Here is a 17,023-nt window from a genome sequence, read left to right on the forward strand (position 1 = left end):
ACCCACTGAGCAAGGGCAGGGACCGAACCCGCAACCTCATGGTTCCTAGTCGGATTCGTTAACCACTGCGCCACGACGGGAACTCCAAGAACTCCTTTTTTTTAATATCTTAAAAAAAATTTTTTTTAGGGCCTCATCTGTGGCATATGGAAGTTCCCGGGATAGGGATTGAATTGGAGCTGCAGCTGCCGGCCTATGCCACAGCCACACCAACGATGGATCCTTAACTCCACTGAGTGAGGCGAGGGAACAAACTCACATCCTCATGATCACTAGCCAGGGTCTTAACCTGTTGAGCCATGATGGGAACTTCCTATCCTTTACTGCCAAACTAGTATATCCTCCAACATCTTCACAGCCATTGAAAGAGAATCAATGAATTTGGCTATATTGGCAATTAGATGACTTTTTCTATTGTGTTATTATTGATCAATGTATGAGGCTACATCTTTCAGGGCAAGGGTAGGCTGAGGTCTGTTAGATAGCCATTAGATATCCATTGACAGTGAAATGATTCCTAACCCTTTAGGTTGGCATCCAAGGCTATTTCACAGTCCAGATCACAGCTAACTTTCCAGCCTCATCACCTATGACTATCTCATCAGCAGTAGTTCCTTGGCAACATGAGACATTTGAAGGACCACGTGCCTTTGTGCGTCTTGTTAGCTTTTCTCTCCTTCCTTCTTCCACACACTTGTCATCACCCCTCAAATGCAATCATGGTTCTAGCTGCCGGGTACGTAGTGCACCTGCTGCCTGGAATAATCCTTTCCCATCTTCCCCACCAAGCTAACTTCTCCTTGGTCTGCAGCACTCAGCACAAACACCCCTCCCAGGAAGCCTTCCGTGTATATTTATATGTATATATATACATATACACACATACACATATTATATAATATATAATAAATATATAATGTTATTTATTTGTATGTTAATATACACACACATTGTATATAATTAATTCTTTTTCAGATTCTTTTCCATTATAGTTTATTATAAGATATTTTATAGTTCCCTGGAAACCTTATTTCTTGATCTCAAAGCCTGCGCCAAGCATTTCTCGAGAATTAGGAAGGAGAGGAGGGAAGAAAACATCAGAAACTATCCTGGGTCCTTTAAAATATAACGAAAGTCCCTGTCCTTGAGGCCAAGTCTCCAGAGGAAGAAAGACACACGTGCAGGTAGCTGTGGTATTAACAGGCTAGGAGGACAGTGCTGAACAAAAAGCTAGAGGAGTTCCCGTCGTGGCGCAGTGGTTAACGAATCCGACTAGGAACCATGAAGTTGCGGTTCGGTCCCTGCCCTTGCTCAGTGGGTTAGTGGTCCGGCGTTGCCGTGAGCTGTGGTGTAGGTCGCAGACGCGGCTCGGATCCTGCGTTGCTGTGGCTCTGGCATAGGCCGGTGGCTACAGCTCTGATTCAACCCCTAGCCTGGGAACCTCCATATGCCGCGGGAGCGGCCCAAGAAATAGCAACAACAACAACAACAAAGACAAAAGACAAAAAAAAAAAAAAAAAAAAGCTAGAGCCCCCAGGGGAGGGAGGGACAAGGTGGACACAGCAGCTCCAAAGCCTTCCCAGGATGAGTGAGATTTGCAGGAATGTGGTAGAACAGTTTGCTGTTCCCTGTATTCGTAGACGTACCACATTCCCAGGAGAAAGGTAATCAAGGGAGTGTCTTGCTAAAAAACAGACCAGGCCCACCAAAGACTCCAGGGCTTATTAAGAGTAATTACTTAGGAGTTCCCTGGTGGCTCATCAGGTTAAGGCTCTGCTGTTGTCACTGTGGCTCAGATCGCTGGTGTGGCACAGGTTTGATTCCTGGTCTGGGAACTTCTATGTGCCAACAGGTGAGGACCAATAAAATAAATCAATAATTCAAGTTAAATTGAGTTATTTGACTAAGAAGTGGCATGCAGGCAACTAGATTAGCAGTAAGGACTGCAGTGAAATATTGAAACAGCCCTGGGACTATTTCTCGTCTAAAGGATCTGAGGGCTTCACAGAGATTATGCTGATAAGGGGCCTGACATTGGCCAGATTAAAAAATCTCCTGGACCAGGTATATAAGACTCTCAGTTTACTGGGGAAGAAGTAACAGTGTAAAGCCAGCATAATCCTGAGGATTTCTAGAGGTTGAACCAAAGGAAAGAGATGGAGCATGTATGGGGTTGATTCAGCTTATCCCTTCTTTGATTTGTGAAAGAGGAGCAATATTGAAATGTTTTGATTTCCAATTACACCAAAAAAAAAAAAAAAAGAAATGCATCTTTCTTATAATAATAAAAACAATACAAAGGTGCATTTAGGAAAAGTTCTTCATCTCCCTACCTCCCTTTCTCTTACCTTCCTTCAGAGCAAACAGATGGGTTTAATCTTTCCAGGCCTTTCACTTGCTCATATTTACACACAAGCATTTACACACACAGGCAGAGATTTGTCTTCATTTGCTTTTGCCAAAGCAGAGCCATCCTATTCTCATTACAATGCAACTCTCTTTGTCGCTTGATTACCTTGCAAATCAATCCAGCTCAAACCCTACATTTTTCCTAATTTAATATACTTATAATTTATAAAAATGGGATGATTCACATGTATTTTGATGCAGTCTTTTTTTCCCTGTAGATTTTTTTCTCTTTCTTCCACAACCACCTATCAAGTTTTAACTTTTTATCAGTTTATTTCATTGAGATGACTAATAGACATTTCATATGGATAACTTTTCTCTCTTTTGATATGCAGGGACTGTATCACTTTTAATCTGAGATAAGATATAGCCTTTAAGTGTTTCAGAGCTAAGGGAAATGAAAGGATTAAGTTATGATCATATATTATTCTGAGACCTTTATCGAATGTGATAAAGTTGGTTGAATCTTGTGTTTTGTTGCTTCATAAAGGCATTCTTCACAGAGTGCTAAGCAAGATAAACTCTCAAGATATCTGGTAACCTCAAATTCTATGATTTATGATATCAATAAACTTTCATCTTAAGCAGGAAAACGCACTCACGAGCCTGACTTACAACAGCCACTAGAGGGTGATCGCGTCACAAACATGTGAGGATGTTGCGCTGCCTCGCGGCTGTTTTCAATGAGCTTTTGAGGCAGTGCCTGGCAGGGCAAGCTCAACATAGATGAGGTGTAATAAATATCTATGGAAAAAATAATCAAAATAATCATGATTGAGTCTCAACTGTAGCCCACCTTTCGAAGTCTGAAATAAGATTTGTTAATAAATACAACCTAAAGACAGGATTGTTGAGACCATGTTACATCTCTGCCCCAGAGCCTTTGGAAATCATGCAACGGATGATAGTCACCAACATGAGAAAATGTCACTTCCATCATCCACTGGCATATATACAATTCCAAGATTCAGCTTTGTCTCAAACTTTAAATCTCTATCATTATTATTTTTAATAATCTGAAGAGCTATTGTTATAAGGTAAACAGGCTTGTAAACACCACCCAGGTCAAGAAATTGAACTTGGATTTTTTTTTTTTTCTTTGTTGGGCACCCCACCACATGTGGAGTTCCCAGGCCAGGGATCCAATCTGAGACACAGTGGCGAATTACCCCGCAGCTGGATCCTTTAACCCACTACGCCGGGCTAGAGATCGAACTTACATCCTGAAGATGCAGAGACACCATGGATCCTGTTCCTCCACAGAGGGAACTCCGAGAAAAGGAACTTTGCCAGCCATCCCAGGTGGCCTTCCATATACCCTGTCTGATGCCAGCCTTCTCCTTCCCCCAGAGGAACTACTGAGCTTCAGAGCCATCACTTCCTTGTTCTTCTTCACGGTTTTATTACCTAAGTGTGTGCCACACACCACATACTATGCTTTAAGCTTACCCACTTTTGGAAACCTATCTTAAGTGTCTTATAATATCTGTATCCCCCCTCCCACCTTTTTATGTTTCCTTTATGTTTGACTAGGGAAGAATCCGGGGACTTGACCTGCCAAGTGTGCCAGGGCGTGGATTTTGCTGACTATACACGCCTGGTGAGGTTGAACATGCTCCCCTGGGTTTCTTGTATCCTCAACACTGGCAGCTGAAGCTGGGGGATGATTAGGTTTCATCTCTTTGGCAAGACTCTGCAGTGCTCTTTCATCAGAAGACACGTCTGGAGTTCCCACTGTGGCTCAGTGGTTAATGACTCCGACTAGGAACCATGAGGTTGCGGGTTCGATCCCTGGTCTTGCTCAGTGGGTTAAGGATCCGGTGTTGCTGTGAGCTGTGGTGTAGGTCACAGATGCGGTTCAGATCTGGCATTGCTGTGGCTCTGGTGTAGGCCAGCGACTACAGCTCCGATTCAACCCCTAGCCTGGGAACCTCCATATGCCGTGGGTGTGGCCCTAAAAAGACAAAAGACAAAAAAAAAAAAAAAAAACCACGTCTGCCTCTTGACCTCTCATAACGTCCTCAGCTGTACAGCCACACTCCATGCCTTGGCCCATTTATTCTCTTGGTTACCAAATGGTAACACTGCAACTCAGTCATTTATTTTTCACTTACTAGTTGGGCAGACTTTTAGAAAAAGATCATTCCTCTCATCTATCACTTGCTCCCAAGAACTAAAGTCCTTAACCATTACGGTGTTTGGCTTTTTCACCATACCCCTATACTTAGAAATTGCAAAGAGAAGGTGAGAAATGGACAGACCACTGAGAAATTATTCGAAGACCAAAGCTGTTCATTTTTTCCTGGAGGTAACTTTTCAACACAAGGAACACAGTGCTATCTTCCCACTCATGTATACAACTTTGGTTTTCTTTCTAGGTTCTTCAAATATACTCAGTTTCCCTAGTATTTCACAGTCTCATCAGCTTCCTCATTCACCACAGATGTTCTTACCAGCCTCTCTTCATATATACTTAGCAAATATTCAAATACCCTCTTTTCTGAGTGCGGCACTGGACTAGTCCCTGATCCTCATTCCTTCTGGGCTATTAAAAATAAGGGTTGCAGAGTTTCTGTGGTGGCTCGGGGGTAACAAATCCGACTGGTATCCAAAAGGATGAGGGTTCCATCCCTGGCCTCGCTCAGTGGTTTAAGGATCCAGCTTGGGCGTGAGCTGTGGTGTAGGTCTCAGATATGGCTTGGATCTGGCACTGCTGTGGCTGTGGCCTAGGCCAGGCAGCTGCAGCTCCAATTGGACCCCTCACCTGGGAACCTCCAGATGCTGCACGTGTGGCCCTAACCAACCAACCAACCAACCAAGTGTTGGAGGAAAAAAATGCATACGTGCACATGAACAATTAAAGAATGATGGAACCCTATGGGAAACTTGGGAGGGTCCCTGGGGCATGGCAGTCACACCCGGCTTGCTGTGTAGTGATCACGAGCACAAAGAGGTGGGACAACAAGCCCGGGGGTGGCTTGTTCTGCCAGGTTCCCCGAGCTGTCCAGATTGCACAGGACAAGGTGGAAGTGATGGATCAGTCCATCCACAACAGTCCAAGCTGAGAGGACATAAGATTCCTGCTCCTACCCCCAAGGCAAGGAGATGGCTGCACTTTGCCTCCCAGCAGGGTGCAAATGTGTTAAAGATTCTGGGCTTGAGTGAATGTGGTGATACCAAGATACTTCAAGCCTATCAGTACACAATGTCATCTGTTCTTCAGGCTTTTTTTTAAGTATAGGCATTTCTGGGAATCTGAGATAAACATGTCCCTTCTTCATTGAAAAGTACGAAAACCATGAAGATTTTTTCTCATCCAGTTTCAGGAATGTCATTGACCCCAGCAGCCTGGTCAGGCCACTAAAGCCATCATTCTCCATCTTGGCTGCACATGGGGTCACCTGGGGAGCTGTAAAAATACTGAGGCCTGGGTCCCTTCCAGTATGTCTTCAGGGACCATGAAAAAGTCATATAGGAGTTCCCTTTGTGGCTCAGAAGTTAATGAACTTGACTGGGATCCATGAGGATGCGGGTTCAATCCCTGAGCTGGCTCAGTGGGTTAAGGATCTAGCATTGCCATGAGCTGTGGTATAGCTCGAAGATGCAGCTCGGATCTGGCATTGCTGTGGCTGTGGTGTAGGCTGGCAGCTGTAGGTCCGATTTGACCCCTAGCCTGGGAACTTCCATATGCCACAGGTGTGGCCCTAAAAAGCAGAAGGAAGGAAGGAAGGGGAAGGGAAGGGAAGGGAGGAAAGAAGGAAGGAAGGAAGAAAGAGTTGTGTTATATAATATTTTATGGGATGGCAAGAACCATTGTCTTTAAGGCTAGCCTCCCAGCCACTCCAGTGAGAGGCTGACCCTACCAGGCAGAATACCCACATCCTCTAAACTAATTTTCCCATTGGCAGGGAGCCAGAGAAAGACAGTGCTCTTTGGTTGTCCCTAAGCATCTATATAACAATAGTCTGTGACAGTGGCAAAGACCTTTAAACAATTAATGACATTTTCAAGTGCATGAAGAGTTTTCTGAGAGGAGATGCCACTTGCCCATATTTACAGAGAACCAAGTTCACACCTACCATCCTGAAAAATAAGGAACAACATCTCTATACTCAAGGAGAAGGTAGGCACATATGCTGCTTTTATTTTTTTATTGGCTTTTTGTCTTTTTAGGGCTGCACCTGCAGCATATGGAGGTTCTCAGGCTAGGGGTTGAATCGGAGCTGCAGCTGCCAGCCTATGCCACAGCCACAGCCACACCAGATCTAAGCTGAGTCTGCCACCTACATCCACCACAGCTCATGGCAACGCTGGATCCTGAACCCACTGAGTGAGACCAGGGATCAAACCCACGTCCTCATGGATACTAGTCGGGTTTTTAACCTGCTGAGCCACAACAGGAACTCCCATTTACACTGCTTTTAATAACACAGAAGGAAGGGGGACCAGTGACTGGCATAGTGCCTGGAATTCAGAAGGGGTGAGGTGTTCAAATGTTTGTGGAATGTATACGCAGAGAACCTGGCAAGATCATCTGTGAAGAAAGAGGAAGCTGGTGAGACAGTGAGATGCTAGGGAAACTCTGAGTGTATTTGAAGAACCTAGAAAGAAAACCCACGTCATATACCTGAGTATTTGGCAGATGATCCCCCTGCTGAAAAGTTATTAACAGAGAGGCTGGAATCATATCTCCTTTCTTTGCCATTAAAGTGCCCTGTGCCCATTGCCTGCCTGGGTCATCACAGGTACACTATCAATACTGGGTGGATATACATATGGGCTGAGTTATCTATTGCCCTCCTTACAAGCTCTTTCTTTGACAGGTGATATTTATTTTTTTTAATCTTGAAATATTGAAGGGTAGAAGAGACAGAGCAACATAAACCCTGTTACTTCCCGCCTAAATGTGACATGGGCAAACATGGCTCTTTTAATTTTTTTTTAAATTTCACAGTAAGTGCCATTCCATGTCAGACAAAACTGTAATAAGATACACATGTCTGAGACAGCATTGTCACTGTTCCCAATTCTGCAGCCCAAGTTCAAGGTGAAGTAAAAAAAAAATGATTCTGGGAGGTCCTCTTGTGAATGAGTGGGTTGAGAACCCAACTAGTATCCATGAGGATGCAGATTCAATCCCTGGCCTCGCTCAGTGGGTTAAGGATCTGGTGGTGCCACAAGCTGCAGTGTAGGTCACAGATGCAGTTTGGATCTGGCGCTGCTGTGGGTGTGGTGTAGGCTGGCAGCTGCAGCGCTGATTCAACCCCTAGCCTGGGAACTTCCATATGCCACAGGTGCAGCCCTAAAAGGTAAAAAAAAAAACCCAAAACAAACAAACAAACAAAAAGATTCTGAAAGAGTTCCAGCGAGGATGGGAAGATGAGCAAAGTCGAACCATATCCACATATATATATATATATAACCATATACACATTCATACATACATACATACACACACACACATCTATACATATACGCATCTATGTAATCAGCTTAGAATAAAATCATAGTGCATCTTAGTGATCAGATTGATAACTACCTGCACTGGTCTCTCCTATAGGAAATGGAGGAGGGTTGGATATGGTGCTTTCAGCCAGTTACTCAGTGCTCATGAAAACAAACAAAAAAACTCATCAATCCAGGTTTTCCATGGGCTTTCTCCCTGAGACACCTCACCAGCCCACTGTTTTCACCTCTTGAGGTCCCCTAATGGGTATGGGGCCCCCCATAAGCTCTGCATTGACCCAGAAAGGTCACAGAGGAGAACCACAATCCAAAAACTTCAGCAAATGCAGGGACCCTTTAGCCTTTCAACTTCCCAGCTTCCAGGGACTTTCTTGCCCATGGAAAGCTGATAGACCTGTTTCTCAGTTTCAAGCCCATGCTGATAGGGAAGCCAAAAATTAATTCTAAAACATGAAAGAAAGGTGTAGAATATGAAAGCAAAGCTCAGAAGTTAAGACACCATTGCTGGAAATTTGAGTCTTTGGGGCTTTCTGATTCCTTTTACATTTCCCGTGAGAGTCTGTCTGCTACTCCTGCCTATTCCATCTTCCCCTAATATTCCTCCTCCTGAAGCAGCTTGGAGAAAGCCACCTATCTACAGCATTTGGAGTGGTCCCATTGTCACCGACACCAATGAACATAACGGCAGCAGGATCGTTAGAGGTCAGCAAAGTTACTGGAAGGGCGAGAACAAATTTTACTGCAAGAGCAAACCACTGAAGTTTCATGCAGCCATTTAGGGGAACTTCCGATTTGCTTCTGGGATACAGTTTCCAGTTTTGAAGCTGGGCTTTAAAAAGGAAGAAAGATAGCATCTGCCAGCAGCCGAAGCCAAGACAAGAATATAAAGGAGCTGATGCTGAGTAGAAAGTCATGGTAATGACATTAAGTAATATGGATTTATAGCCCTTGCATGATGACACAATTGTTTATGATTTAAGTTAATTAAGACCATTTTGCTTCTTTTCTGCTACTACAGGCAAGCTTTCAGAAGGGGGGGAGGGGAGGTACGTATATACATATTTTGGAGGCATTCCAGACTCCAGCAGTTTAATGTCAATGCAAAAGGGAAAAGCCGAGTGCATATCCTGACACGTGGTTGTGTTTGCCAGCGGCTGTACTTACTACAGTTATTCGGACTGTTGCCTGGGTCACAAAGAGAGCCACCAGCACATGAATCAAGGCAGGAACTGTAGAGGCATCGTTGGTCTCCTTCTTGACATGGAGTCTGACCTACAGAGGTGGGGAAAGGCACATTCACATTCATCAACATCTGTAAATTCTTTATATGAGGATCTAAAGGATCAAGAATGTCTGGTGGAGCCGGGAGATGAAACAGCTTTCATTTCTTTCCAAGTTCTCCAAAAATATTAAACACACGTTGAGTTGGTGCTTTCTGGATTAATTTTCCCGGCAACTAAATACAACATCGTTATTCCAGAAGGATTCTGTTGGAATGAAGAAACTGAGAGGCACCCCGTCCTTTAAAAACAGGTCGTGGTTGCTTTTCATGCAAAAGGTAGCATTTTCTATTTACATAGGTGCATGCAGGTGACACAAGAAAATTCAAGTGATGGGAGGGCAAGGCCAATATTTTTAAGACTCAGTTGATCCCAACTCTAGTCTTCTAAGGAAGATGCTTTCCTTACTAGTAAATAGGGCATCAACATCAACACGATAAAGATACTTTATCATAGTCTTATGCAGCTGTTATCCTTATTTTCTGTGTATCCTTGGAAAGTATCAGTGACCTAGCTGCAACGTCCTGAGAATTGGGTTTCTAGTTTCCAAGTGAATGACAACAGTAACGTCAGCCTAATGGCTTTTCCTTAAGGTATTTAGAGAGGAAACTGCTTTTCCCATTGATTTCCTGGTCATCTGAAGATTAAATGGATAAGGTAATAAATTACTGCCCATTCCCTAACTCTCCCCTATTGTAAACAATAACTTTGAGACACGTCATCTAGAGTCTAGCACATCTTGCAAGGCATTTTAAAATATAAATAACAAGATGGGTATATATACAATCATTCTATCTATAATTCTAAAACAATATGCATTATACCGGATTCTTTCTTCCTCCTGGTACCATTCATTACAACACTATATATCATGGCCTCGCAGAAAAGAGATATTACCTCCCCCCTTTTTGGTCTTTTTAGGCCTGCACCCATGGCATATGGAGATTCCCAGGCTAGGGGTTGAATTGGAGCTGTACACTCTGGCCTATGCCACAGCCACAACAACGCCAGATCCCAGCTGTGTCTGGGATCTACACCACAGCTCATAGCAACGCCGGATCATTAAGCCACTGAGCAAGGCCAGGGATCGAACCTGAGTCCTCATGGATGCTAGTCAGATTCCTTTCCGCTGAGCCACAACGGGAACTCCCACTCCCTTTTTTTTAATATTAGCAGGTCAAACTTTTTGCTAAGTAAACCAGACTAAGTTCCATGAATTTAGTCTCTTAAAAAAGTTTTTTTGGAGTTCCCTGGTGTCTCTGTGGGTTAAGGATCCGCCATCACAGTAGCTCGAGTTGCTGCTGTGATGCAGGTTTGATACCTGGCCCGGAACTTTTACATGCCATGGATGCAATAAAAAAAAAAATTAAGACAGCATGCGGAGTTCCCATCGTGGTTAATGAAGCTGACTAGGAACCATAAGGTGGCGGGTTCAATCCCTGGCCTCGCTCAGTGGATTAAGGATCCAGCGTTGCCATGAGCTGTGGTGTAGGTCACAGACATGGCTCGGATCCCTGTTGCTGTGGCTCTGGCGAAGGCTGGTAGCTATGGCTCCAATTAGACCCCTAGCCTGGGAACCTCCATATGCCGCAGGTGTGGCCATAAAAAGACCAAAAAAAAAAAAAAAAAAAAAGAAAAAAAGAAAGAAAAAAGACAGCATGCATTCATTATTTCAGGCAATATTAAGTGCCTACTATGTGACAACTTATGTGACAAGCTAGGCACTGAGCATTAAAAGATTTTAAAAAGCAGAGTTTCTACTCTAATTAGGGAATCATCATGAACAGAACGTTGCAATGCCATGTGATCACTGCTCCACTGAAGGTACACATAAAAAGCAATAAAAACCAACTAGGGCAGCAAGAGTAAAGCTTCTCAAAGGAGTTTTTCAGGCAGATCCAGTAAGCTGGGATAAGAGGAGGGGTGGGTTTCCCAAGCAGATAGCAGGATATGCAACACCCTGGAGTTTAAAATATACAGGCTGGAGTTCCTGTGGTGGCACAATGGGGATTGGCAGCACCTCTGCAGCATCAGGATACAGGCTCAATCCCCAGCCTGGCACCATGGGTCAAGGATCTGGCATGGCCACGGCTGTGGCGTAGGCTACAACTTCAGGTCAGAGCTGATCCCTGGCCCTGCCACTCCATTCACCAGGGGGGGCAGCCAAAAAGAAAAGAAAAGGGAAAAAAAAAAAAAGTACACAGACTGGAGTCACGGGAGGTTAAGGGAGACGAAAGAGGGAGACTGAGAGCAAGACTGAGGATCATAAAGGCCTAAATCTTGAATAGGCCCCAGGTCCTGGGAGAAGTGGTCCCTGCCCCCTCCCACCCTGGGAGAGCAGAACCAGCCTGCCCCCACTGCTGACTGTCACCCTGCTGTCACTCGCTCCCCTTCCCTCTCAGCTCTCTGATCGCAGTGCTTTCCTCCCACGACCCCGAGCTACCTCGCTCCTTCCCACCTCAGGGTCTTTAGCCAGGGGGTTCCCTGTGTCTGAAATGCTTTCTCCATTCCACCCTCCTTTGCTAACTGCACGCAGTCTCCAGGTCTTAGCTTCCCAGAGGCCCTTGCCCAGGACAGGCATCACATGTGGTGACATTTCCCTCCTGGCCGCACAGGTAGACACAGACTAGCACAATTATTTATACCGCGTCTCCCCCTCCAGGAGCCTGACAGCCCCATAAGCTATTCTGCTTGCCACGAAATTCCCAGTACCACCATAAGCTTTTATGAAGCTGAATTCATTGGCATGAATAATATAAAGGTGCTCTAATTTTACTTTTCAATCCATTTTATCATGTGACTTCCTTACATCTCACACGTGTAAGGAAATATTTACAAATCCAGCCTCTGCCTAGTAAAGGATCCCAAAGTATTTCAAACAGGACTGAATTAAGTGGGAAGAAAGAACTCCTTGGTGAAAAGGGAGGTGACTGGCTGATAAACACTCCATAACTCATGGCTAGAAAAGGAGTTCCTTCTGAATTTTAAAATTGGTAAAACGAACTCCTCCTTGTCCAGTTCTTAATGGAATCATGGAGTTCTCATTGTGGCTCAGTGGTTAACGAATCCGACTAGGAAACATGAGGTTGTGGGTTCGACCCCTGGCCTTGCTCAGTGGGTTAAGGATCCAGCGTTGCCGTAAGCTGTGGTGTAGGTTGTAGACATGGCTCAGATCCCACATTGCTGTGGCTGTGGCACAGGCTGGTGGCTGCAGCTCCGATTAGACCCCTAGCCTGGGAACCACCATGTGCCGCAGGAGCGGCCCAAGAAAATGGCAAAAAGCGAAAAAAAAAAAAAAAAAAAAAGAATTTTAAATTTGGTAAAACGAACTCCTCCTTGTTCAGTTCTTAATGGAATCATCTGGGATTAAAAGGCTCTCCTGTTGGGTCCAGATACAGTTTCATTAAAGGTATTCTAATGACCAATATTCATTACAACAAGACTCATTTAGTGACAGGTGACCAATCTTATCAGCCGATTTGGACTACACATGGCCCAAGACATGCCTTAACCTACCAGCCAGGTGATCAGACCTAACATTTACTGAGTGCTCACCATGTGCCATCTCCATGAAGTAGTTATCATTATCCTGAGATTACAGACACAGAAACTGAGACATAACGGGGTTAAGTTATTGGCCTAAAGTCAACCAGGAAGTGGCAGAGCTGGGGTTTGAACCCAGGCAGCTGGGCTATGATATCCACATTCTTAACGACTAAGCTATGTTAGGAAGAGGCAAGGTCACATATAAACAAATGCAGTGATTTAAAAAACTTTTTATTAATGTATAGGTGATTTTCAATGTTGTGCCAAGTTTCTGCTGTACAGCAAAGTAACCCAGTCATACATATACATATATATATATATACATGTGTGTGTGTGTGTCTGTGTGTGTGTGTGTGTATACATATATTCCTTTCCTTATACTATCTTCCTTCATGGTCTGTCCCAAGAGATTAGATACATTTTCCCTGTGTACAAATACAGTGATTTTTAAGTCAAGAGATATTACCAGTCTTGGACTGAGAGATGCTTCTACATAAATAGGGGCTTAAAACAATCAGTGTGTACCTTTATTTTCTGACAGGCATATTTTATTTTAATTTATAATGATTTTTATTTTTTCCATTGTAGTTGGTTTCAGTGTTCTGTCAATTTCTACAGTACCGCAAAGTGACCCAGTCACACACACATACACACACATTCTTTTTCTCACATTATCCTCCATCATGCTCCATCATAAGTGACTAGATATAGTTCCCAGTGCTATACAGCAAGCTCTCATTGCTTATCCATTCCAAAGGCAATAGTTTGCATCTATTAACCCCAGATTCCCCATCCATCCCACTCCCTCCCCCTCCCCTCGACAACCACAAGTCTGTTCTCCAAGTCCATGAGTTTCTTTTCTGTGGGAAGGTTCATTTGTGCCGTATATTAGATTCCAGATATAACTGATATCGGATGGTATTTGACAGACACATTTTAAAAACCAACTTTTGATTTATGTTTTCTTTTTTGGTTTCACAGATACTATCAGACTCCTTTTAAAATGTATTTAAGCATGTTGCTTGGTAATATGAGGCATTAAACTGCTTCTCTGGGAGCTCCCATTGTGGTTCAGCAGTAACAAACCCAACTAGGATCCATGAGGATGCAGGTTCGATCCCTGGCCCCATTTAGTAGGTTAAGGATCCAGCATTGCTATTAGCTGTGGTATAGGTCACAGACGCTGCTCCGATCCTGAGTTGCTGTGGCTGTGGTGTTGGTCAGCAGCTGCGGCTCCAGTTTGACCCCTAGCCTGGGAACTTCCATATGCCACGGGTACAGTCCTAAAAAAAAAAAAAAAAAAAAAAAATGCTTCTGTGCACAAGATTATTTTAGGGAAACGTTATATTTAACTTCAGAAGTCAGTTCCTTCTAACTGGAATCTAATCTAATTGAGTTGAATACTATAGGCTACACTTTTCTCTTTATCACAATATTTCCCCATGAAATTGCTGAGTCCACCCATGCTGTTTAAGTGTTTAAACAGCTCTGCTCTTCACCCTTAGGGAGGATTTTTCAGTGTAAGTTGCATGTGAATTCTAATTACCATAAGAAAGGGTTCCTGGCTGACCAGAGCTGCGAGGATCAGTGCTGGGCACTCTGGAATTATTTAGGTGGAAATCCTAGGACATTTCCAACTTTCTGCTTTGCCCTTAAGGAAAGCCCGGCCACTAAGAACTGTCTCAGGGGCTGGACACACACTTACCATCGCTGCAACTCTCCTCATCACTTCCGTCCTTACAGTCTTCATCTCCGTCGCACCAGAAAGTGCTGGGGACACACTGTCCATTTCTGCATTCCACCAGACCCTGGCTGTGACACGCTAGGAAAGGCCAAAATAAGACACACTTTGGTTATCTGTACTTCTCTCCATCTGCAGATCATATCAGATTCCCGTTTTTCTGGCATCACCAAGAAACATTCTAGATATCTGAATGTTCTGCATAAAGGAACAAATGTATCCTTAATTTTTTTTTGCTTTTTAGGCCCACACCTGCATCATATGGAGGTTCCTAGGCTAGGGGTCAATTCGGAGCTGTAGCTGCAGATCTACACCACAGCCATGGAAATGCTAGATCCAAGCCATGTCTGCAATCTACACCACAGCTCATGGCCAACGCCAGATCCTTAACCCACTGAGCAAGGCCAGGGATTGAACTCGCAACCTCATGGTTCCTAGTCGGATTCGTTAACCACTGAGCCACAAGGGGAACTCCGCTTTTTCTACTTTTGTTGATAGCAAAAGATGGAATAAGCAGTTTAATTAGTTTGAATGTGCATAAAATGCATCGTATGAACTTTTTCAAGGCAATACTACTCTCTTTAACACCTCACTGCTTCCATCCATCATTTTATGATTCCCTACTGAGTATACAGTAGTTTTTAGGGGGAAAAAAAGTGACCAGCCATACTTGACTTCATTAGCTACCCGAAGACTGTTTAATCATCCAGAAACACAACAGGCTCTAAAATTGTAATAGTTTCTCACACGATGTAACTATATCAAACCAAACGCTCACTTCTTTCTGCCAGTTCTCTCCATGTTCACCAACACATGGTGCCTGGCAGCAGGTCTGGAAGCTCCTGCAGGGAAACTTAACTGCTCATGCACTGTCTGCAGAGGGGATGTCCCCCTGTCTCTGGGAACAATATCCCCTTTGACAGTCACGGATGCGGAAAGGAGCTTTGTGAACAAGGAGAGAGAACACAGCCACCTGCTTGCCAGAGCAGCCACATTAGGCTCGGAGTTTGGGGGAGAGAGATGCAGACGTCAGCAACACTACGTTGTCCCTGTCATCACATCACTCAATTATGATCTTTATAAGCTAGGACCAAAGTATAAGAATCCATTTAGAGGGTGAACCTTGCGTATCTGGCTAAACAGGCAGAAGAGGGAAAATAAGCAAGATGAAAATCCGCAGGGCACTCACAGCAATTGACCTCGTCGGACTTATCCACACAGTCATGGTCACCGTCACACACCCACTCTACGGCGATGCAGCGCCCGTCTCCACAGCGATGCTCTTCTGTGGGATTGCAATCTGGACGAAACAAAAACTCAGAAGGATTGGGGAGGTCCCGTCATGGCTCAGCAGAAATGAATCTGAGTAGCATCCAAGAGGATGCAGGTTCGATCCCTGGCCTCACTCAGTGGGTTAAGGATCCGACATTGCCATGAGCTGTGGTGCAGGTCACAGATGCAGCTTGGATCTGGCGTTGCTGTGGTTGTGGTGCTGGCCAGTGGCTATAGCTTCAGTTTAACCCCTAGCCTGGGAATCTCCATATGCCACAGGTTCAGCCCTAAAAAATACAAAACCGGCACAAGAAATACTTAGAACAGTGGCACATGGTTCTAGTGGAAGAGAGTTTGTTCCAATTATTCCAATACCTTCAATATTGGAGATTTCTATGATGGATCTGGCACAATGAAAAAGGTACCTCTCCACAACCACGAACACTGTGGGGTAAGATCTGCCTATTTTCCAGATGAAATAACCGTCCAGATTTTTTAAGATGCAGAGTCTGTTTTTTGTTTTGTTTAGTCATCGTTTTCTATCCTTCAGAAAATTCTGGAATTTGGTTTAAATAAACAGAAGTGTGACTTGGGTTTCACAATGTAGATAGCTGATCTGATGACCTGTGACAACTCCATCATGCTTCTAAGAATTGTAACTTACTTCTCTATGGTAAATTGGGAAGGCAACTGTCTCCTCCTGTTGTCTTTCCTGATGCTAAGTTTAGGCCTTCTACGGAATTGTTTTAATACATAACTGCCTAATATATAAGAACTGCCAGGTAAGAAATGCTTTTTTTTTTTTTTTCCCTGCTTTTTAGGGCCACTCCCATGGCATGTGGAGGTTCCCAGGCTAGGGATCAAATTGGAGCTACAAATTCCGGCCTAAACCACAGCCACAGCCATGATAGATCCAAGCTGCATCTGCGACCTATACCACAGCTCATGGCAACACTGGCTCCTTAACCCACTGAGCAAGGCCAGGGATCAAACACGAATCCTCATGGATACTAGTTGGGGTCGTTATCACTGAGCCACAATGGCAACTCCCCAAAATATTTCTTACGATTCTTTTAATCCTGAATTTTCCTCCATCCCAAACTATATATTCCTGGGAAAAAGGAAAACTAAGTGATGTTTCTTCTCACAGCGGGCAGAACCTGTAGGATCCTTTGCCATGAGACATGAAATAAGCTTCGTACAAACAGCCCTCTAAAAGGTGTGTGTGGATACATGAGCAACAGATTAAATAATGTGAAACTATCATAGGTTTATGTAAATGGTGCCAACTGCCTCAACAGACTTGTAG

General features: G+C 44.1%; 1 protein-coding gene across 7 annotated transcripts in view; it reads right to left on the reverse strand.

The window, feature by feature from the left end:
* The window catches only part of CORIN (corin, serine peptidase), a 280,415-nt gene that overhangs the window by 75,802 nt on the left and 187,590 nt on the right, over positions 1 to 17,023 (reverse strand). For all 7 annotated transcript variants that reach the window (XM_021100577.1, XM_021100574.1, XM_021100573.1 and 4 more), the window contains 3 exons: positions 15,632 to 15,742; positions 14,407 to 14,523; positions 9,040 to 9,147 (listed from right to left, as the gene is read on the reverse strand). In XM_021100577.1, the coding sequence (XP_020956236.1) occupies positions 9,040 to 9,147; positions 14,407 to 14,523; positions 15,632 to 15,742 (336 nt within the window). The remainder of the gene's footprint in view (positions 1 to 9,039; positions 9,148 to 14,406; positions 14,524 to 15,631; positions 15,743 to 17,023) is intronic.

Source organism: Sus scrofa, chromosome 8, assembly GCF_000003025.6.
Source record: "Sus scrofa isolate TJ Tabasco breed Duroc chromosome 8, Sscrofa11.1, whole genome shotgun sequence".
Classification (NCBI taxonomy): domain Eukaryota; kingdom Metazoa; phylum Chordata; class Mammalia; order Artiodactyla; family Suidae; genus Sus; species Sus scrofa.